The 24,429-nt window shown below is 38.0% G+C and overlaps 2 protein-coding genes across 19 annotated transcripts in view; one reads left to right on the forward strand and one right to left on the reverse strand.

The window, feature by feature from the left end:
- Positions 1–19,050, forward strand: part of Clvs1 (clavesin 1) — a 247,551-nt gene extending 228,501 nt beyond the window's left edge. Inside the window, exon 6 of the mRNA XM_004842139.3 lies at positions 16,873–19,050. Within this exon, the coding sequence (XP_004842196.1) occupies positions 16,873–16,960 (88 nt within the window). The 3' untranslated portion in view covers positions 16,961–19,050. The remainder of the gene's footprint in view (positions 1–16,872) is intronic.
- Positions 17,937–24,429, reverse strand: part of Asph (aspartate beta-hydroxylase) — a 233,520-nt gene continuing 227,027 nt past the window's right edge. For 15 of the 18 annotated variants that reach the window (XM_087190377.1, XM_087190371.1, XM_087190364.1 and 12 more), the window contains one exon: positions 20,487–20,831. In XM_087190377.1, coding sequence (XP_087046503.1) covers positions 20,681–20,831 — 151 coding nt within the window. In that variant the 3' untranslated portion in view covers positions 20,487–20,680. Of the gene's footprint in view, positions 20,832–24,429 lie in introns of all 18 variants that reach the window. The other 3 variants (XM_087190372.1, XM_087190376.1, XM_087190370.1) reach the window with 2 other exon arrangements.

Consider the following 24,429-nt stretch of genomic DNA (forward strand, 5'->3'; position numbering starts at 1 on the left):
GTCCCAGCTGCTGGCCCAGGGACCCCAATCAGACTGACAAGGATTCAGAGTATAGGCTTCCTGTGTGCCAGACTGGACTAGAAATGTTTCCTGCACTTCTGATGGTTCTTAAAAACAGCTATTCAGGTTTTGAGAATTAAAAATAAAAAGGAAAGAAAGAGAAACTTAAAACTATATTTAAAATAAACATACTATGATTCCTATACTATAGGTAAAATGACTGAAGCAGCTTATTCCAGGTCACTAAGCTAGTAGGTACCAAAATATCTTAAATTCAGTTCTCTTCATTCCAGGTAAAAGACTGGCTCCCCTACCACGTCTGTTCTTATACTCTCTGCATATTCATTCCTTCATTCATTCCACAAGGGTTTATGGGGCACCTATTCTGGGCATTTGCTTTTGGTCAAACTAGTCTTGCTGTTTTGGATGTTTACTCCCATTTTGAAAAGCCAACTCAATCCTGTTTCTAAGACACACCCCCTGTTCTAACTGGGGAAGATCTAGATATTCAGGAAGAAGACTGATATTTATTTTTTTATTTTTTCCCTTAAATTATTTTATTGGTATATTTTAGGTATACAATACATTTACATTTATCATTGGGAACTTGTACCTTTACATGATGTATCTTGGTTCTTATTTTTTTCCCCATTTCCTGTCCTCCCTTCACCCCCCCACCCTTCCCTATTTATAAAGACTTTGTTTCCATTTTTTCCTTTTCTCATAATTTTTCCTTTCCCTTCTTTACTTCCCCCTACCCTTCCCCCTTCCCTCACCCCTTTGTAATTTTTCTTCCCATTTCACAGTATCAATTATTCATTATAATCATTTTAACACTTATTTACACTTTCAGTTTCTCACACCAGAGAAACTATTCAGTATTTACCCATGTGTGTCCTATTTATTTATTTCACTTAAGATATGCATCCATTTAGCTATAAATGTCTCTAGTTTCTCATTCTTTATGGCTGAGTAGTACTCCATTTTATTTTAAAAACCACATCTTCTTTATCCACTTACCAGTTGATGGGCACTTGGGCTGTTTCCAAGCTTTAGCTAGTGCAAACTGTACTGCTATAAACATGGGTGCACATATATTGCTGTGTTATGAATCTTTTAATTCTTTGAGGAAGATACCCAGCAGAGGAATAGCTGGGTCAAATGGGACTTCCAGTCCTAGTTCTTTGAGGTATCTCCACACTGATTTCCACAGTGGTTGCACCAGTCTACACTCCCACCAGCAATAGAGAAGTGTTCCTTTCTCCCCACAACCCTACCAGCATTTGTTATTGGTTGATTTCTTGACAGCAGCCATTCTTTCTGGGATGAGGTAGAATCTCAGTGTTGTTTTCATCTGCATCTCTCAAATGAACAGTGATGTTGAGCATTTTTCATATGTTTATTTGCTGCTTTTAATTCTTTGTCTGAGAAATGTCTGTTCATTTCAGATGACCATTTTTGGATTGGGTCTTTAAATTTTGGGGGGGTCTGATTTTTTTCAGTTCTTTATATATTCTAGATAGTAGTCCTTTGTCTGAGGTACAGCTGCTAAAATTTTTTTCCCACCTTGTAGGCTGTCTCTTAGCTCTGTTGGTGGTTTCTCTTGCAGTGAAGAAGCTTTTTAATAAGATGAGATCCCAGTTGTTGATTCTTTGTGCTAGCTCCTGTGCTACTGAGGTTTTGTCCATAAAGTCTTTTCCTGTGCCAATGTCTTCAAGAGTTCTACCTAACTTACCTTCCAACAAGTTTAGTGTTTCTGTCTTAATATTTACATCTTTAATCCACTTTGATCTTAGTTTAGTGCATGGTGATAGATATGGATATAGTTTTAATCTTTGGCAGGTTGAAATCCAGTTTTTCCAGCACCATTTATTAAAGAGGCTATCTTTCCTCCAGTGAGGATGGTTGGCTCCTTTGTCAAAGAAGAGGTGGCTGAGTATGTCTGGAGTTGATTCTGCATCTTCTAGTTTACTCCACTGACCCTCAGGTCTGTTTCTTTGTCAGAACCATGCTGTTTTATCACAGTTGTAGTAGCTTTGTAGTATAGTTTCAAGTTGGGGATTGTGATATCCCCTGCCATGTCTCTGTTGCTTGGAATTGCTTTTTCTATTCTAGGTCTCTTCTGGTTCCAAATGAATTTTTGGATTCTTTCCTCTAGCTCTGTAAAATATTTTGTTGAGAGTTTTGATCCTCTGGATTTCTGCTGGATCTGTTGTAACTTCACCTTTTTCATTTTTAATTGCATGGATTTGAGCCTTTCCTTTTTTCGCTAAGGTTGGCTAAGGGCTTATTGATTTTATTTATTCTTTTGCAAAACCAACTTTTCCATTCATTGATTTTTTTGTATCATTCTCTTAGTCTCCATTGCATTGATTTCTGCTCTGATCTTCATAATTTCCTCTCTTGTACAAGCTTTGGGTTTGTCATGCTCTTCTTTTTCTAGGAGCTTGAGGTTCAGAATTAGGTTGTTTATTTGGGCTCTCTCTGTTTTCCTAATATGGGCATTCACTGCTATGAATTTCCCTCATAGAACTGCTTTCCTTGTGTCCTATAGATTTCTGAATGTTGTACTCGCATTATTATTTACTTGTAGAAACTATCTAATTTCTTCTTTAATTTCCTCTGTGACCCATTGGTTGTTCAGGAGAGTGTTTCTTTTTTTTTTTTTTTTTGGTACTGGGGATTGAACTTGGGACCTTGTGCTTGAGAGGCAGGCGCCGGAACCACTCAGCTTAATCCTCGGCCCAAGGAGAGTGTTATTCAATTTCCATGTGTTTGTGGGGGTTTTACAGTTTCTTATTATATTGATCTCCAATTTTACTGCACTATGGTCTGATAATATACAGGGAGTAACTTCAAATCTTTTCCATTTTCTTAAACATGTCCTATGAGCTAGGATGTGCTCTATTTTGGAGAATGACCTGTGTGCAGCTGAAAAGAATGTATATTCTGAATTTGTGGGGTGGAACACTCTGTAAATATCTATTAAGACCATTTGTTCAAAAGCTTGGTTCACTTCTAGAATTTCATCATTGATTTTTTTGTCTAGATGATCTGTCTTTTGTGACAGTGGAGTGTTGAGGTTCCCCATTACAATTGTATAAGTTCTTATTTAGTTTTTCATGTCCATTAATATTTGTTTTGTATATTTGGGGGCATTTGTATTTGGTGCATGTATATTTAGGATTGTCATCTCTTTCTCCTGGATTGTCCCCTTCATAAGGATATAGTGACCATCTTTGTCTCTCTTAATTAGTTTTGGTTTGAAATCTATTTTGTCTGCAAATAAGATTGCTACCCCTGCTTTTTTCCAGGTTCCTGTCACATGGAGAACTGTTTTACATCCTTTTACTTTCAGTCTATGAATTTCTTTTTGAATTATGTGTGTTTCTTTATATAGCATATTGTTGGATTTTGCTTCTCAATCCATTCTGTCAGTCTATTTCTTTTGATTGGTGAATTGGGGTCATTAACATTGATGGTTATAATTGATAAATATTGACTCATCCTTGTCATGATGTTTTACTGTTGTTCCCTCTTTTATTTTTTATTTTTCCCCCTTTCCCTTTAGTTTCTTGCCTTGCCTGGTGGCTTAGCTCTGCTGGGCCTCATGGAGTTGTGACCTTCATTGTCTTTTTCTAAGATATTGTTTAGAATTGTTGGGGTGCTGGTTTGGTGTTCATGAAATTTCTCAGGTGTTCTTTGGCAAGGAAGTATCTAATTTCCCCATCAATTCTGAAAGATAGTTTTGTAGTATACAACAATCTAGGTTGGAAGTTATTTTCTTTTAGGGATTGAAATACTTCACTCCAGGCTCTCCTTGACTTCAGTGTTTGTGTTGAGAAGTCTGCTGTGATTCTGATGGGCTTTCCTTTGTAGGTGATTTGTTTCTTTTTTCTAACTGCTTGTAGGATTTTGTTCTTCTGTTGGGTTTCTGAGATCTTGACTATTATATGTCTAGGTGTATATTTTTTTTGATTGTGGCTAGTTGGAGTTCTATATGCCTCACTTATCTGTATGTCCAATTCTCTACCTCTGGGAAGTTTTCTACTATTACTTCTGTGAACAGTTTTTTATGTCATTTGTACTTTCTTCTGCTTTTTCATGGACTCCTATCAGTCTTATGTTATTCTTCTTTGCATCATCTAGCAGCTGCTGGATTGATTTCTCATGTTCCCTTAATATTTTTAAGAAATCTCTGTTTTCATGGTCCTTAACTGCAGTCCTGTCTTCTATATCTGATATTCTATCTTCACATTCACTCAAACTGCTGTGAATACTTCCAATGGGGTTTTCAATCTCCTGGATATCTGTTTGAATCTGTTTCATGGATTCCATTTCTTTCCTATGTTGGGCATTCATGGTTTCCATTTCTTTCTTATGCTGAGCATTCATGGCTTCCAGCATGGTCCTGAGCTCATCTATTTTTTTATGTTTCTGTTCTAGAGCCTGTAATGTCTTTCACTCTGCTCACCATCTCTGTAGTTATCTGGGAAATTATTTCTGTTTTGAATTTTTCTAGAGCTTCATTTGTATGTTTTGTTACTTCCTGTGCTATCAGTTCAGGGTGTCCAATTGGTTGATTGTCATATTTTTCCACCTTGTTTCCCCTAGAATTTGCCTTTGGTGAGCTGGAAGTCTGGGTTTGTGTCCTGGCAAGGTCTTCTCATTTTTAATTTTGTTGTTGGTTCTGTTTTTTGTTTTAATTCCTGGGCTGACACTTCAATATTTCTTATTGTGAGTATCTTTATTACTTGTGTTTAGAGTTCCTATGGAGTGATTGCTTCTCAGAGATATCTTCCAGGTATAGCTGGACTTTTTAGGCTTTGAGACTCTAATGACTCTTAGGCAATCTTGGTTTCAGTATACCAGGGAGGACAACTGATTAAATCAATCAGGACACCTTAGCCCAATTGACACAATCAGCATCAATAATAGCCTCAAACATAGCTTAGAAAATGACAATTTGTCGTAGCATTCAATCTGTCACCTTTAACTGGGCGAGATAGATCAAAATCTAAGGCCAGTCCAAAATATGTTTGTAGTAAGTAAACCCTTCAATATGGCAAATTTACTCTTTGGGATATGGATTTAGAAGGAGTTGGGAGGGAGGGATAGAGAGATAAAGGGGGAGGGAAAGGTTAGAGGTGAGGCTAGAGGGCATGGGAAGATCACGCAAATTGTGGGAATCTGTTGAAGACGGAAGGAAAAGACAGAGCAAAAGGATAGAGACAAGTACAGAACAAACTGACAATAATAGGGTAGCTAGAAATTGTATTTACCTTCCTATAATAGTGACAGTTGAGAGGACACAGAGAGAAACAATTCCAAATGGGACAGGAACAGGAACGAAGGGGGATAAAAATATAGAGCCAGAAGGGAGAGAGAGAGAAAAAGAAAAGAAATATATATGTATTTAATATATAAATAATATATATATTATATATATGTATTTTTTTTTACAAAAAGGTCTCCCTCGGGATGTATCTCTGTTGCCCTAGCAGTCAATGTGGGCAGCAGTGTGTGAGTCTAAGTCGATGAGTCTCAGCAAGCCAGCTGTAGTCTACTGAGATTCAGGCTGACTTCTGGCTGCAAAGTCCAAGTTGAGGTCCCTGACCTCTGTAAGGTTCTCTTGCAGGTCCCAGCTGTCCCTCCTCCTGAGTGAGTCTTGGTTTCTATGGGAGGTGCTGATCCCACCAACTTACCAACCATGATGGTCCAGAATGTGTTTATTAGAGATATTCTTCACTCTACCAGTGGGCTTCAATTTTCATTGAGGAGCCTCAGAGAGGCCCTCTCTGTTGTTCATTTCGGCTCTAGCTTCTGGGTCTCATAACCATGGCCTTTATGCCCGCCAACCCCCTCGACTGCCTCTGCTGTGTGAATTCAGATACCATGTGGCCTGTGTGGCGTGGTCCAGTGGGGCTGCTGCTGGCATCCTCAGGACGGTTCCAAGACTGACAGACTAATCTAATGATGTCAAAGAAGAACCGCTAACTTAATCACATTTGACTTATAAAACAGATGTGAAAAGTGTTTTTGTTTCCCAAGGCAGAGCTTTTATTGAAAGGGAGAAGCTGCCAGGTTGTCTCCAATAATGGCAAGAGCCGCAGCTGGGAGGTGGTCAGTCAAGGGTTATAAGGGTTGGGAGAGCATCGCAGGGGCTAGAGATTGGCTGCAGCTGGTGGCGAGGTTTAACCTGATTGGCAGGAAAGATTGTCGGTGGGAAAGCTTATTGGCGGGAAAGGTGGAGCAGGCTAAGCTTCACCTTCCTGGTGATGATAGGTTTCAGTTTCCCCAAAATGACTCATTTCCCATAGGTGGGAGGTATTTTGGGATGTAGGATAATCAGGGCTATTTTGTCTAGCAGAGAACTCTATCATTCCAAACTCTTATTATTATGAAATAGGGGTGAAGTTCTCCTTTTCTGTAGCTGCTTCCTGCTGGCAGAGGGGTGCTGGTGGTGATGGGTGTCTACGTGGTGGAGATGTGGTCTCAATAGGTGGAGTTGGCATCAGTAGCAAGGGGCTGGGCCGTGACAAGTTCCTGGACTATCTGGTTGGTGAAAGCCCACATGTGTTCCTGTAAGAAATTTTGAAAACAATGGAACAGACAGGGTCTGAAAAGCAAGCTTATCCAGAGGATGGTGAGGGGTCCTAGGAAAGGAAGGAGCCAGGGGAGCCACTGGTCAGAGTATCCTGGCAGAGGCTGTAGTCTGTCCAGGTCTTGTCTGCATTTTTCTATGTGCTCTCTAAGCTCTTTTACCTTATTTCCAACAATGCCTGATTGATTTACAAAGTAACAGCATTCTTCTCCTAATAGGAGGCATGTTCCCCCTCTTCCTGGTGTTATTATGTCTAGAGCACGCCTGTTTCAGAGTACCATGGCTGCCAGTGAATTGATCTGTGATTGTTGGGTGAGCAGAGAATCAGCTACCTTTTCCATATCTTCATTTAGCTCATGAGATAGTAAGTAGTAGAAGTGAGTTGATGTTGAGATTCCTGCAACCTCAGTGCCTGTTCCTGCTGGCACACCAGCTCCCATCAGAAAAGGGAGTGTAGGAGGGGCACCCTTGTTAAGGTGATGGGCAGGAGGTTGTTGTGAGGGAAGAACCTGCTGTAATAGTTGGGTTTCTGTATAAATGGTGAGGGTAGGGCTAATGAAGCCCAGGTAACACAGAGAGGATGGGGTTGAATTGGGGCAGAGAAAGGGTTGGGGATCACAGATATAGAATAGGCCCTTGGGGAGACAGGTTATGCCTGATGTAGAAATCTTGATAACTTTAGCACAAGGAGTAGAATTGTATGGTTTTGTACTGGAAGAATTTATGCAGGTCCAATTACCATGTGCAGAGGGTTGTAATTGACTTGTAATTTAGGGACCTAATATTGTCATGATATTTTCACGAGTAGGGAGACTCCAATTGAGAGGGACTGGTATGGGACATATGGTTGGAATTGGGGTGACAGGCACATCCAACATTCAGTTTGGTTACCTTGGAGTTTGAGTAGGGTGGTGCTGAAGAGGTGTAGGAGCCTTGTATGTGTCTGAACAGCCCTCTTCAGGGAGGATAAATCAATGCCTTTGTAACAGGCAAGTGTTTTAAGAGCTTCCGCTATAAGTTGTTTTTCTACTTCTTTTATCTACTGTTTTTGTGTCTGATCCTATACACCCCCTCCATCTGAAAGTCCCCAGTGGGTTGTCATTCTCCAGCAAGCCCCTGAGCCCAACCTTTCGTCACACTTGTAATTGTTTGGGTGTGTAATCTTTCCCATATGATAGTGGTGGCCAAGTGGATGTTGTAGAATAGCAGTTGCTATTCATATAAGAATATGATATGAAGCTGCCTGACCCGTAGTTTATAGAGTGGGCACCAAGGTCATCAAATGTCCAGACTATATCAGAATGGCCACAATTTAGCATGCAGCTGGGTAGTGTCTCTCCACTCATGGTGAAGGGAGTAAGAGCAAAAACGAAAGTTAGTAGCCCATAGGGCCCTCTGGTAAGGGCCTTTATTAGAGGATGAAGAATAGGAAGCATGATGGAACGGCAACAAGTCCTGCCAGGAGAAGGAAAAGAAGGGCAAAAAGGAATTTGTGTGTATGAGACCACTCAGCGGGTGAGGCAGAGAAGAGTCCAATTGCCAAGACAAGCGACAGGGCTATGTAAATGGTGAGAAAGGACAGGTGGGAGGCCAATATAGGGTATGTCGTGAAAGTGGAGTGGGGGTGGCATCAATCAACATGAGAGGAGGAACATCAGCAAGCAGATCTCATTTGGTGAGAAATCTGAAAGAATGCCTTGAAAGAAGTTGTCCTTGATCCAAAACAGGACCTTTTCAGCCCTGTTACCTTGGGGAGCAAACCAGTGAAGATCTTGTTGTAACTCAAGGATGAAGTCAGAGAAGCGGCATGTCAGCTGAGGAAGGAAAATGAGATTATTTATTCCTTGGGAATTCAAGTGAGCTTGATCTTGGTGAGTCCATGTCCAGGTTCCAGGATGTCCTCGTGTGCTCCCTATGGGTCTTGAAGTCCTCAGAGTCCTCAGAGCTGCCACGTGAGCTGCTCATCTCAAATCTCTGCGAAAAGTATTTTTTAAATCAAGAACACTAGCCACGATTTTCAAACTCCTCCTGCTGATAGAATGAGTCACGAACATCTCAACCATTGGCAGTTTCTAGCATTTCTCCTGCTTCATGACATTAGATTCTAGCTCCACTACAGTGACTTCACTGGAGACCACCAATTTCAGAGGGAGTGCAATCCATAGGGATGCTCTAATACTAACTGACAGCTCTTTGTGCCAGTCTATTCAAAGCAGGTGGTCCAAGCACCTGTAGTCATTTTCTGTGTTGCTATTTTACGTTCGTATTGATAGTAGAAAAAAATTTCCAGATATATCTACATATTAGAAATACATAAATCTAACGCTCTGTCTGACATCTCAGAACATTTGAACTCACATTAAAATGCATGTAGTAGAGCATTCCATACCTCAAAACTCAAGAATCCTACATAGACCAAGTATTGAAGGGTTGCAGAGAGTTGACTTGTTCAGATATAAATTTGGCCCATAAGACTTCTATAGATCTCACCCAGATGCCCGGGGCTCCTATGAAGGGTGGGGGTACAACGTGCACCCGTGTGACTGTGAATGCTTCTGTACATCAGATATAGTAAAGTGATTCTTTGTAAGGGAATTCTCTAGTTAATTGTTTCATAAAACTAACAATGATTTTATAGTATATATAATTTACTTCTCAGTATCTGTTTTCTCCATTTGTGGTTTTCTTCAAGTATGCAAACATGAGCTATTTCTGTTACTGGATAAGTTAGAGCATCCATTGTCCATACTGAGAAAGATCATACTCAGGAAAGTGTTAGTAAAATGATAGGCACTTTGAATTTAACTAATTTCTCCTTCAAAGTGGTGCGAATACTTTATTCTATCTTACTTCCATCGCTCTGTCAAAAATACAGCAATCATTTATTCTCATTTTTCAGATGAAAAACTAAGGTAGGTTATTTAATATGACTGGAAGGCATAGTGTCAGTCAGAACAATAAAGCTCCTTGCAAGTAAGTGAAGCAAAATCTCTGATTACAGCTGTAGGTTTCACCATGGTCTTCTTTGTCTCTTTTTCACATTCCCTGCTCGCCATTTCTGTGTTTCTCGACTGATTTGTCTTTTGACAGTTGCACTTTGTTCTCAGTTAAGTCTAATTTGTTCTTTTTTCTACTTTAATCACTTTGCAGTATTGACTGCCATTCTCTGTAGATGTTCTTAGGTATCCAAGTGAACGGTGTACATTTAGAAGAAAGGAGCTTGAGATATTATTAAATACCTTACTTTTAGCTAGAGATAAAGATATGATTCCAGATCTTATGACCTTTAGAATATGTTTTTAATTAAGGATCTATTTTCTAATTTGATTCACTGTTTCTGAAATAAGGTTTTTAAAAATATATAATCAATAATACTGGATTCATTAATATCAATGGAAAAATATTTTTGTTAGGATTTGAATACTAAAATTAGCTGATTTGAGCACATGAGCTTTTCCCATTTGGTTTCTAACCAAGTTGTACATGTTTCTTATATGGTAGAGCATTGTCTTTAAGGATGTGGATTATAAATTCAGGTCTAGGTTACAATTCTAATTCCACAACACACTATACAATTTTGAGCAAATTAATAGGCTTCTCTGAGGCTCAGTTTCCTGATAGGTGAAACAGAATTAACAATATTCACTTCAGAGGACTTTATGAGGATTAACCAAAGGCAATTCAGGCTACAAATTAGTGCAGAACCTAGCATAGAGTAAGTGCTTGGTAAATGGTTGTGGTCAATGCTGCTGCTATTGAGGATGATGAAGAACAGCTTGGAGATGGGAAACTCTTCTGCAAATGATAATTCTAAAAGTATCCAAGTAAAATATGTGTTAAAATCTTTTCCTAAACAATCTCAAACTCATTTCAGGTGCAACAGACAAGAGTTACTGAGTGCTGACTGGAATTTCTGGGCACGTCTGGTGCATGCTTGGTGACTGCAGGTCAGGGTTAAGAGAGGATGTTTCTTGCTGCAGCAGGAAATTGTGACCTGAGGACAGAACATGTGTAGCAACAAAATACTTTAAATAAACTGAATCATTTTCACAGTGACACAGGGAAATAGTCATTAAGTAGCAACCAGCAGCTTTGAATTCAACACTTAAAAACTCCCCAAAATGAAAAATATTTTTAAAAGGTAAATCTTTTCTGATTCATGAAACCTAAATGTATTGGGCACATGCCAGCTTCAGAAAATATGCTTTCCATGTCTTGCCATGCCTGTCATTTTTAATATTTCTAAGTTTTTCTACAAGGAGGTGAAGTAGTGCTGTTGAGGTAAAGTAGTGCTTAGAAGAGCTTTAAGCTAAACAAAACAAGTTAAAGTCTGAGTTATAAATTTTAGAAAAATGAAGTCTATTTTCAAGAATAAATGGTGATTGTAACAGTCTAGTACCAGTTATGAAAATTTGGAGCTAACAATATCATTCTAAGGTTATCATCGTGTGGAAGAAGCTGAGTAAGCAGCTCCCTGGGTGCACAGGGTGGTGGCACAGAGGCCAAGAAGAGGCACCTAATCCCCAGCCTAGCGGTCTCCCTTTAGTTTCTCTGCCTCTCAGAGGGCCCTGATGATGAATAGCAAAACATGTCTGTAGCGGTAGCATAGTGTTAATGTTAATTTTGTTATAACATTTCAAAAATAACTTACTTTTCTTGTAGTAGTTTAAATTTTTTTCTGAAGCATTTTTTCCATCAAGAAGTGCATAATTTATGCAAGGCAGTTAAACTTGGAGGGGAAGTTTCATTATATCACACTGCATGTTACACTAGCAATTTGCACCAGGTTCTATAACCTCATAAAGGTGGGGAAACCAATCTTAGAGGGCTGAGAAAGCTATCTTTGTTTAAGCTTTCCAAAAAACTAGGTGGAATTTGCTTGACTAAAATTGTGAGAGAATTGATAACTTGGTAGAAAGAAATAACATAAGCAAATGCAGTGAAAAATGGGGAATAAACACAACTGCCAATTTATGAAGTTTCATTCATATTTCTTGTTGGTTTAGAGAAAAATTAATCTTTTATTACCGTCTGAATGATGACAGGTGAATGATGTCCAAATGAGGGCAGTTTCTTTTAGAATTCCAGCAATAACAACAATGAACCTCAGAACCGTTCCCCTGTCCTGTGGGGGTTGTGAGTGGCAGTGTGCAAGCCCGATGAGGTAACATGTGGAAAGGGCTTAGGATGGTGAACATGGGCTTAGGATGATGTATGTTAGCCACAGCAGACAGCATCTTGCAGGCTCTTTAAGATGACTATGAATTTCTAAGTGAAGATTAGAAGATTATTCTAGGCTCAGCCCACAAGCATACCAGGGAATAAATGAGGATCTTAACTAGAGTAATGCTGTGCAAGGAAATATAAAATGAGCTACATATGTAATTTTAAGTTTCTCATCGCCATATTTCAAAATACAAAGAAACAGATGAAATAAATTGTAACGTGTTTTATTTAACCCAGTGTATCTAAATATCATCATTTCAATATGCAATTTAAATATGTATACATTTTAAGTTTAAAATATGAATTTATGTAAATATAAAATAGAATTTTAAATGTAAACAAAAGTATATTTGATTGATTGTTTTAATTTTATGGCTCTGGGGATCAAACCCAGGGCCTTGTGCCTACCAGGGAAATACTCTACCACTGAGCTGTATCCTTCCTGAGCTCTAAAGGAATACTAAAGAGATAGTTTATATTCTTTTCTTCTACTAAGTCTTCAAAACTCAGTGTGTGCATTACCTTTACAGCCCATCCCCATTCAGTGTGGTCTAATTTCAGTGACCGTGTGTGATTCTGTAGAGTGTGTTGGACAGCATAGCTCTGCTCCCACTTACATCTGGTTCCAATCTCATGAGCACCTGCTTCCATTTCTCCTGAAGGTGCACGTCTGCTCTTGGGGCTCCATTGTTCTCAGATGGGTAGGCAGTGACCATGCCTACCACGTTTCCACAGAAACACATCATATATTAAAATGTGAGTAGAGTGTATTGAGGCCAAGAGCTGTAATAAGTGCTTGGCTCAAGCTAAAACGAGCCTGCATAAAAAGTAATAGAATATTTTCCTTGAATTAATATCTGTGTATTTCCAATTTAATAAATTGTGGCAAGTTGTATTGTCATGGTAGAGGGAGGTTTATTTTCTATTTGTTTACTTTGAAGGGAAAAGATGTGCTATTTTACATGAGAAATATTTCAGCTTCTCTTTTTGAAAAAAAAAGTTTGATTGACTTATCTGGTTCTATAAACATTAATGTTCCTAGTGAGCATAATCATGTTGCATGTAAGGATGATCTGATTATGTATAACAGAAGAATGCATGTTTTACAAATATTTCTAAAGTCTCCTGATCAAGAACATTATTTAAAACATTATAGTTGAAAGACACCCCATATTGCTCTACATGGTTGAAAATAATTGCAAATACATTGAACTGAAAGCTACATAAATAGTTGTTAATCAGATGAAAATTTTGGGTTATTTCTAAAAATTATGTGATATAAAGTAACGTACTAAGGTTAGTTTTCATGTGCAATGGTTTCATCACTCTTTTGAATTTTTAAAATACTAGTCTTCATCTATTTTGAGATGTTAATCCTTCATTTACTCTCAGATTATGGTATGTGCCAGTACCTACTTTTTTAAGTTTCATGTCAGGGTTATGAGAACTTTGAGTTTAATTTTGTTTTCTATTTTCCAATGAATTTCCAATATTTCATAATATAGTGTTACTTATGTCACATATTTTTTCTGTGACTAAGTATATGAATTATGTCATGTCGAATATAAAGATCATTCTTTTCTGATCATTCTGATCATTCTTTTCGTTTTTATTTTTCATTTTCTGATCATTCTGATCATTTCTGATCATTCTTTTCAACCAGGGAAAATAGAAACCAGAAAACAAATGCTATGTTTGGTTCTTTGTGGTCTGTATCTCAAAATTGTCCTATTGTTATTTACCATTCAACACAGTCATACATTTTATTGACTGAGATAAGAGAGCCTGAATTCCAGATCTTTACTTGGCAGGACATCAACTGAACAAAATAATAAAGATCCCAAATTTACTCCATGTGTCAGTCTCTTGAACAAGGATGAATGATGTCATTGTATGAAGGATATATATTTTTTTCTTTCTTTCCTTTCCTTTCCTCTCCAGCCAGGTAATGGGGTGCTTTTTATGATTGTATGTCTGCTTGTGGGTCTATGACTGGGTAACTGAAGCAGTATTTCCACCAAAATATACAGGTTTCTGTGCACTTGCTCATAGTCTTCGGCATTTCACAAGAAATGTTCACAAATATTTCTCAGTATGAGCCAGTGTGAACAAATGATTATTTGAAAATTCATTATTGGGGGAATGTATTGGTTTTTCTTCATTGTGGCTTCCATAGTAGGAGAGCAAAAAGAGCAGAAATCAATACTCATTATAATCACAGATCATGATTTGGATGGCTAAAAATTGTAAGATCCAAAGAATGTAGATTGGAAACAGGCAAATTCCAAAAGATGAAATTTAATAATCATGCACCTTCAAGATGGGAGACAAATGTGTTAAAACTAGCATTTGTAAATACAGACAGCTTTTCCTTTGTCTGTGATACATCAATGCCAGAAATGCTAATGAGATTGTAGACAGGAGGTGAAAAAAAAAAAAGCAATAATTTCTCTCTATTCTGAGGTCACACCAGGAATACTGTGGGCAGAGACACAGAGAGTATTGAGGTGCTAAATTCTAGAAGTCTTGGCACAAAGAAATCTGATTAATCTTGGTGAGGGGTGTGGTAGGAACAGAGGACACAAACTAAATACTGCTATGTGGACTACTGAGTGAAATGAACATACAGTGAGGTCTCTGTATGTATGGCTTTCACATCATAGATTCAAATAGCCATGGATGGAAAATATTTGTAGAAAAGTATGTTACATCATTGCTGATGTGTACTGTACAGTTAGGCCTATGATGGTTGTGGTGTGTCTCCACTGAATGGGTACAAACTTTTTTTATCTTGTCATTATTCCCTAAACAACACAGTGTAACAGCATAGCATTTAAGTTGTATTAGGTACTAGAGGTCATCTAGAAGTGATTTAATGTATAGAAGAGGATGTATATAGGTTGTGTGCAAATACTACACCATTTTACATAAAAGACTTAGAATCTGTGGATTTTGATATCTGCAGGAGTCAGTCCTGAATCCCATTCCTCAGATACCCAGCAGTGCTGGTAAGCTGGTGGCTCCGGGAGGCAGCACTAGTATACATGCGTTTTGAAAATTCCAGTTTGAATTGGATTAAGGACTGTTTGCCTCTTTCAGTGCATGGACCAATGGGATTCTAAAGTCGGATATGTTCAAGAGGTGTCCATGGTGTTTACTGAAAATTGCCTATCAGTTGATCTAGATCAGTCAGGAGGTTTCTATCTAACTTGATGACTGTGGTTCACACGCTGTGTTGTAAAATAGCTCACACGACAAAAGAGAAGGTAGTTTAAGTTTCTGGGAGTAGAGCCATCATCTTCCTTCTGTTTCACAAGGGCCCTCAGTGCAGAGCCGTTCAGGCAGCTGTCCAAGGTCCTGGAGAGAGACCGTCCTGGGGGGTGGTTGTGCTCCTCTGGTTTTCATGTTTGCTGTTTGCTTTAATGTCTTCTGGATTTTCTGCTTTTCTGTTCCTTATATATATCAACATCCCTTATCCCCCATGTACACTCCAGACAAAAGAGAGTTGTGAAAATGGAATAGGTTCATAAATGTAAAGAATTTCTTAGAACAATATCAAATGCATGCATAACAATAATTAACTGTTAATATTGTGTCACCTTTATTTTTGACAGTTTGCTAGAAAGACTCACAGGACACAAAAGTGGTTACACTAACAGTTATGGTTTATGACAGGAAAAAGATATAGATTAAAATAAGCAAAGGAAACAAGGTGCATGGGGGTAGAGTCCAGGGAAGATTAGATGCAAGATTATGGTGTACTCTAAGTACAAGCACATGGTCAGACTGTATCTCTCTCAGCAATGACATCTGACAGTGTGCAAAGTGTTGTCAACCAGAGAGGCTTCCCTGTGCTTAGCTGTCCAGGGTTTGGTTTAAGGTTCGATTCACAGGTATGTAGTACCTGCATGGCTGACCTCAGTTACCAGTACTCAGTCCTCAGCCTCTGTTCCTCTCTCCTTTGCTAGAAGAGGGCAAACAGATACAGTGATCTAAATAAAGCTAGGTATACAGAAAAAGCATTAGACGTACTTTCACCCTAAACACCCAATATAGCTCGAAACATCAGATATAGAAAGACATTCTCATTAGGCAGGACGTGTCAAGTGCTCAGAGCAGCCAGTCGAAGGCTAATCTTGAAGACTTTGAGTGTGCAGGGTCTGAATAACCTAGGTCTATTGAGTTAAACTATTACTGCACATACATGTAAACTTCCTTCTGAACAATCTAACTTTTTAAATATTTTGAATAATTTGTTTTTAGCATAGGAACATTTATTAAATATCCACTGTGTGCATAGCTCTTATAATCTTTTCTCTGTAAGTGATAGAATAAATCAATTTTTAATCCATGTTGTGATCTTAGGAAAGAAATCATTATTATTGCAATATAAAAAGACATCTGATATTAAACACTACTACTTCTATTGCAGTAATGATGACCTTGCTCCATGAATTTGCACTTCCATTTCATGCAAAATTATTTATGTATATTATTAGTTTTAGACTTTATCAACAACTGTGGAAGGTAGGTAATATTCTCACGTAGGCAAGAGAATAGAGGTCCACAGAGTTTTGAGAATTCCTCTAAAATTCCTAGCTAGTAAGGGCAGAGTCTAAATTTACCAGGTTTGTACACCCTGGTCTTAACACATGCATGGTAATTTCTGATGGTCTGGAAACAAAGGGTTTTAAAAAGTACATGGAAACACTAAAAATCCAGTACTACTTGGCTTTATAAATCTCAAAATTCACAGAATGTTTAGACACTGGGGCAGAGTTGTGGGTGGAGCACATGCATCCCTTCTATCAACAGAAGAGATTTCTGCAAAGATTCCAAGACCCCAAGATGTCCCTCTCCATGAAAATGTGGTGTAGAAAACACAAGAAAGGCAGAAATACAAAAAGAGAAAAAACTAAGTAGTTGTTTTGAGTATATTGATTAAAAAGGCAGATACAAAATTGAAATACCCCCAAAGATTTCAAAATTGTTGCCATCATGAGTTGTTTGTAAATGCATCTTTTTTTCTCCTCTCTTGTTAGATCTCAGTCTGTGGTAGAAGCTGGGACCCTGAAACATGAGGAGAAGGGAGAAAATGAGAACACTCAGCCACTCCTGGCTCTGGACTGAGCCCAAGCCACCCTGATGCTCCTGTACCCTGGCCTTCAGTGGTATCAGCCACCCAGAAAGCACATGTGCAACTGATCCACACAGACACGTGTGTTCTGCTTGACACAAGGTCCTCCACTCCTGCCCCCAGCAATGACTGTCAAGAGCCATCAGTCTGAGCAGCCAAAGTTGGACAGAGATTTGAGAGATGCTTTTTGTTTTAGAGAGGGGATTTGGAGGATGAAGCAAGGAATTCATGTATAAAAGGTTCTCACTCCCTACATATTTATAGGATCAAATGAATTAAAAAAGTGAAAATCTGAATTTGATGCACACACTGTATTAGGGTGAGGATTTTTCTGAGAAATCAATCACACAGGGACCCTCTCTAGTTTTCACAAATTAAGAATAAATGTATTTCCAAGTAAATACATCACAGTTAAACTGTGCAGACATGATTGTCAAGTTCAATGTTGTGCAGAGCTCTGAAACATAATCTCTAATTTCCATTCTTATTGAATTCTGTTCTTTGACCTCATCACCAGCATAGAATTGTTCAGCCTAAGAGCATGTTCTCATAGGTCTGGTTATTTGCAAAGTTTTCTTATTTTGATATCCTGCAAAAAAAAAGATTTTGATTTTATGTTTTTTGTCAGGCCACTAGCTGAAATCCATGAGCTGACTTTCAAAGACACATACAATTGGAGATATGACTTTAGCTTAGCAATGTGACTTCCCACAGGCATTCTGAGAACCCAAAGAAGAGGTGTCTCATCAAAAACATATGTCAGTGATTAATAAACCCATTCAAGTTGGCTCACTTGGGTCACTACAGCCAAGAGAAGTGCTACCAAACCATTTAACCCTCTACCCTCCTGCAATCATTAAGGTTATAGAGAAAGGCCCTGGCCATTGATGAGTGTAGAGCTATTAAATCCTGGAGGAAGACCCTGGAGAATGGCTAAATATGACATATAGAGTAAAAGAAGGCTAGGAATGCAGGACAAATGCCAAAGATCATTTTATTTCTTTATCTATTATTCTTAGAAATGGAATCTCCATCTACCCATTCAAAGGAAATTCAACACAAGATAAACAGATGTCACAGACAATTATTTGTGTCATGTTTCCCAAAATCTGTTGTATATTTTAGATATATCTTAGCTGCCTAGCCATCTGCATGGCATGGTATTAATTAGTATGACCAATTGGTGCTTAGTGTCAAAGCAAAACTACTTTAGTTGATAATGGGCAGTAAAATGTGATTTTACAATGAAGTTGATTTGTTAGCTGAACAGTTCAAAGTAAAGAGGTGACTGATCCAACTGGCCATAATCACCCTCAATAATCTTAATGATTTAGTATACTCTTCCTCAATGGATCAAATGTTTTAATTATTTTTTACTGGTAGAGAATAACAATAAAAGTCATTTTTATATCCTACCTTTGAAGTACATAATTAGAATTAAAAATCTTTCTCAAACAATTTTATCACAGTCTAAATAAAATCAATTAATTTTAGGGCTGGGGATTTAGCTCAGTAGTTCCACCACCTGCACAAGGACCCGAGTTCGATCCCTGGTACCAAAAAAAAAAAATAAATTCATTTTGCATAGATATTTCAAATCATAAGATAATAACACTGAAATAATTTTATCAATGCAGTCATTGAAATACAAGATATAGGTAAGAGAAATAAAGAATTAAAGTGATTTAGAAAAATCCATTTTATTGGTTGGGTTTTTAAAATAAGTGTGGGATCCAAGTATTTAAAAGGCTGTTGGAATCAATTATTGCTCTCCCTTTGCAACAGCAATAATACTTCCAGCTTTTCAATTGGCAATATTTAGAATCCTGCTGTAGTGAACCATTGTTAAATATCACATCATATTTACTAAGTTAAGAGCTAGTTTTCACTCTTTTCCAGTTTCCTTAAATGAATGTAAGAGGATGGTTCAACAATGACAACATATGGTTTGCATTTGTTTATCTGTATGAAATTTACATAGGAAAGCCAAATTCAATAAGTAACATGAATGATACTACATGAACATTGGATTGTATTGCCCTTTGTTGTCATTTCCTGTTTAATAAATACTGAAGGACACAGATATCTTCTTATTTTTCAAGAGTTTGATTTCTTTTCTGGATTTTAGTATTCACTTTGTTATTTTTCCTCCCATGAGTCTCATGAATCCTTTTTGTGGAATTTTCACACATTGGCAAAACAGAAGGAACAGGATATTTTAAGAGTATGGCAAATATTGTGAAAACTCTTTACTAGATTGTAAAGAATGCACAAGTGATTTTTCTATCTGTCCATGAAATTTGGTGACCTATGTGCCATTCCTGCAGTGCTTTTTTTCATGCTTAGAATTCAGTGCATAAATACCACTACATTCAGGTAGTGAATACTTGTAGTTAGCTTTAATTTTAAAAATACAAAATCAAATGCATTAATACTTTTCTAAATTACTGACTTGATCATCCTGGGAATGAGAAGACAAGGCCACTCTCAACTGTTACAGTGTGGGTAATATTCAAACTAAATATGGATATTAATTACTTTCTCAAAATGATGTTCAGCTGGCAGACATTTCTCAAGCCAAGAGTCTTCAAACTTTAAAAAAGAAGAAAGCAATCTTGACCTCCCACACCCAGGACAAGGATGCCTAGCATTCCATGGATTGTCTACTCGGCTCTTCTTATATTTAGGAAATTGTCATAAGAACCATCTCAAGGACCAAAGGGCCATCTTCCTGCCACTCATATGGGTATACAGTAGGAAGACGCCATGGATTCCTAGGCCCTGTGTCACCAATGGCGAAGATGTCAGGAGCCAGGTACCCTTGCACTACCTAGGTACCTAATGCAGAAAGATAATTTACTTCAATAAATTTACATTGTTCTCCCAGAGCCCTAACACTTGGCATTAAAAAATTTACATGTGGGATTTTATACCGTAATTAATATAAAATGATTCTGTGGGTTTTTTTTTCTGTATAAAAAGTCCTTCTTAGAAAGAAATAAGATTTTGTCAATATCTCCACCATTTACATAATGAGAGAAGGTAACACTGGATCTCAGTGAAGATAAAAAAGCAGATTAAAGGGTAAGGATCTGTACAGACAGTAGACACTGGCATAATTGCATTTTCCTCTTTTGTATGAGGAAAATAAAATTGCCTTTTTCATGAGTATCTTTTATTAAAGAGAATTAAAAGGAGGAAATCTAAATTCTCCAGAACAGTTACCATTGAATAGCTAAAAGTAAAGCATTTATACAGCTGAAATTAAAGCCTGTCACTGTGGTCAATAAAAAAATAGTGGTACATGATGCCAAAATAGTTTAACTACCCTAGAAAAATATAACTGCATAGAAAAATTACAAACTAAAGCAATCCATTCACAGTTTCTACATATATTCTCATTGTACATTGATGTAGACCTACTTTACATGGTAAAAATACCTTTGGCTGGCAAGGCAGAAGCTACAAAGTGTCCACCTTAAACATGGGCACACAGTCAGTGCTGTCATGGATGAGATATGGTAGGGTATTTTCTAAAGGAACTGCAGCGAGGAAAATGTTCTATTTAGTGTCTAACTCTAGGAGGAAGCTCAGTTTTCCAGGCTGCAAGTCAGTGAATTAAAAGCCATGATATTAGAACTTCTGTATCCACATCCAAAGTAAACCAGAAAGGCAGCATCCGTCAGAATGTGCCAAGGCTGCATGAATTCCTGTTAAATTGCAGGAAGGCTGCGTCTCTGCTGAGGTGTGAGCTCCGGGTGCCACACATCCACGATGAATATCAGCCGGAAAGATGAAGAATCCTGCCACACCTCATGCTCAAAGGAGTCATCAAAGATGAGCACCTTGCCTTCTTCCCATGTCCTGGAACAGAAAAGCATGGATTTCTGAGTACAGCTGTGCATAGTTCAGAGGCTAGAGGATCCATTTCTATTTACATGCAGGAAGTCCTTTTTACAACAACCTTTAGATATAGTCAGAACACGAAGTCACAATTTATAATTCCTTTGACAACTACGGAGGAATAGCTCAGTGGTTTCACCACCTGCTGTGCAAGCGCAAAGATCTGAGTTTGATCCCTGGTACCAAAAAAAAAAAAAAAGAATTCTTATTATGAACATCAATTTTCATTGCTCAGCACAGACGTGTAAAGGGCAGGGGACTGGCAAGGACAACATTCTGATCTGATTTCATGCCTTACAATTATTCTGGGTCCAATCCTAAGAGATGGTTTCCAGTGAGGCAAGCATTAAAGCGCATGTCCTTTTGGCTCTGGTACAGGACAACTTCTGGCCAATGATTCCACTTCTGTTCTCCCTGGCCTTGCGGACACTGGTTAAGACCTGTGGATGGCCACTGAGTCCCAAGCATCTCTATTCCTTTTTCAACACCCGATGTAGGGTCTGCACACCTCTAAATGATTCTCTTTGCAGCTAATTCCATTTGTTCAAGTTTTATTTAATGGAAGATATGAGTCTTCAATCCAGTAGCCAGAAAACAGATAACCAAAGCAGGTGTTTCCTAGCTAGTATTCCTGTTTAGAAAAATGGGCATATTGGGAATGAATTTTGTTTATATTTTTAGTATCACCTGCTAGGCAAGGGGGTTATCCATGGAATATTTAAAATTAATGTTGTAAAACACCCTATGGAACCTCCAGCACTATCTCCTAAGAGACAAGCATAGGGATCAAGATCTAAATATAATGTTAGTTTAAACAACAATTTAAAGAGAAATAGGTGGGAGGTAATTACACAATGCTTTTCTAATTCAAAGACTATTTGTAAGTCAAGTCAATGTCTTTTTCTTTATAAAAATTAGTATATATTAAGTATTACATAAGATACATTAAATGCTGTTATGTTTTTAAAGTATAATTTTTGCTAGGAAAGTTCCCTTAGATATTAAAAATTCTACTTTAACATTTAATGTTAAATCTTGTGCTAGAAAATAGTTATAGTATAGAAAATGCTAGCTTGCTACCATATTAAGACATTTTCCTTAGGGAAATGACTGATGTATTTCTGTGTTCCTTACTAGACGATTAACTAATATTAACTGAGTGACACTGCAGGGTCTTGTGACCTTTGCCCTACTGACATCTGCACCAGGCTCATTGTCTGCTGTCTTGTGCACTGAGATGTTTAGCAGCATCCCTGTCCTCCACCCACGGGACCCATACCAGTTACAACAACCAGAACTGTTTCCAGTCAATTTCCAAATGTTCCAGGGTGGGTGGATGGGAGGGAAAGCAAATTCTTTCAGCAGAAATATATTGAAGCAATCTAAGAAAATTTCCAAGTCATTTGAAGTAATTGATCAAGTAATGAATATGTGCAAGTTAGAAGCTCACTAAACTGGGGAACCAAACCTCTACTTTTGCAATCTATCTGTCCATTCTCCTTGTCTATGTACTGTCTCACACCTCTAGCCTATTGTCTTACATTCAGTGCATGTGTTGGTTGCCTGTTTGACACAACTCCTCTGAAGGTATAAAGAGTTCCCATAGAGCTTCATCCAGTGGTAACAAAGGCCAGAAAGACAGACTCAGGAATGAATGACAGAGTAGGCATTCATTATCATGCATAACTAGGCTTAAAAAGAAAGGCAAAGCTAAAAAAATAAAACCAAAACCTGACCACTCCCCCCTCCCCAGTAAAGGGGGAAATGACCCAGGGCTGACCAGGCATGAGGTCATTTGCTAGGTCTCAGTGTTGTCAGGGGAGATTAAGCAATGTCTACAGTGCCACAGATAAGCCTACAGTACAGGCAGAAGGAAAGGATGCACTCAAAAGGAATGGCCATTCATGTTCACCATGGAACAACAGCACTGTCACAACAGCCCAAAGATGGAAGCAACTGAAGCATCCATTTGCAGATGAATGGATAAACAAAAAGTGGTGTGCATATGCAATGGAACAGCACTCAGCCTTAAAAAGGAAGGAAATTCTGCTGCAACAGGAGTGAACCTGGAGGACATTATACTAAGTGAAGTCAATCACAAAGGGCAGATACTGTATGATTCCTAGAGTAGTCAGATTCATAGGGACAGAAAGTGGAAAGGTTGCTGCCAGGAAATGGAGGGAAAAGAAACAGGGAATAATCACTGCTTAATGGAGGCAGAGTTCCAGTTTTACAAGACAAAAAGAGTTCTGGATGTAGATGATAGTGATGGTTGGATAATGTGACTGAATTTAATGCCTCTAAAGCACACCTTTAAAAAGAGGTAAGATGGTTACTTTTATGATATGTGTATTTTATTACAGTTAAATAATGCAAAGGGAAAAGCAAAGTGCAACATGCGGTAGAACAGAAGTGAGGAGAAGCAAGCAGTATAGTAACAATGGAAAAGCGAGGATTTACAGGGACTAAAGCAGACTAAAAGCTCTTGGTCGTGGCGCTTATTACCAATGTAACCCGGGGCAAATTGTTGACACTCCTTGACTTATGATGGGCTTGTGTCCTGCTAATCCACTGTAAACTGAAAACAACTTCAATAAAAAATGCCTTTAAAAAATCTAACCACCGAGTATCACCAAGGTAGGCTTAGCCTACCCTACGTTAAACATGCTCTGAACACTTATGTTAGTTTACCTAATACAGAGCCTATTTTATAATAAAGTGCTACCTGGGAGGAAAAGTGCATATCTACAGTTCCAGCATCCCAGCTTATCCAGAAGCTAAATCAGGAGGAACAAAAGTTTGAGGCCAGCCTGGGCAACACAATGTGATCCCGGCTCCAAAAATGCGCACGCGCATGTGTGTGTGTTGACTATTTCATGAAATTTACTGAATACCTATATCTAAAGCATGCTGGTCACACAGTATACTGGATTGTGGCAGTGGCTTCCCCTTGTGCTTGTGAGGCTGACTGGGACTTGTGGCTCACTGCCACTGCCCATCATCAATACAGTATCAAACCACATGTTGCTGGTCCAGGAAAATTTCAAAGTTCAAATGCAGTTGCTACTGAATATGTACCTTTTTTATACCATCATAAAGTTGAAAATCAAAAGTTGAACCATTGCTGAGGGCCATGTGTACTTAATATTTGAGTCTGTGTTTTCATTTGCACAGATGAGAGATCAATGAGCATACGTTTGGGATATAGCAGAAATTCCATTAATTATAGAGATTATAAAACAGAAGAAAATATAGAAAAAAGAGGGAAAAGATAGAAAATAAAGAGTTGAAATGTTGGATAGTGATATAACATTACCAAGATTTACCTTTCATCGTTTATAAAATCTACCTTCATTTGAGGAAACTGAAAACTTCCAATAGGATGAAATGTAAAAAAAACTTTACAGATTTTTATAAACCTGTGAAATATATTTTCTGCAGCAATGAGAAATGATTCCCAAAGCTTTTTGGTGGCACAGACTCTGAAAGTTATTAAAACACTGGAAGTAATTAAAATAACTAAATAGAAAAGTCCAGATTGTAGAAAATGATATTTTTT

This window comes from Heterocephalus glaber, unplaced genomic scaffold (genome assembly GCF_053883595.1).
Source record: "Heterocephalus glaber isolate CG9 unplaced genomic scaffold, H.glaber_assembly_v1.0 deba00001553, whole genome shotgun sequence".
Lineage (NCBI taxonomy): Eukaryota > Metazoa > Chordata > Mammalia > Rodentia > Bathyergidae > Heterocephalus > Heterocephalus glaber.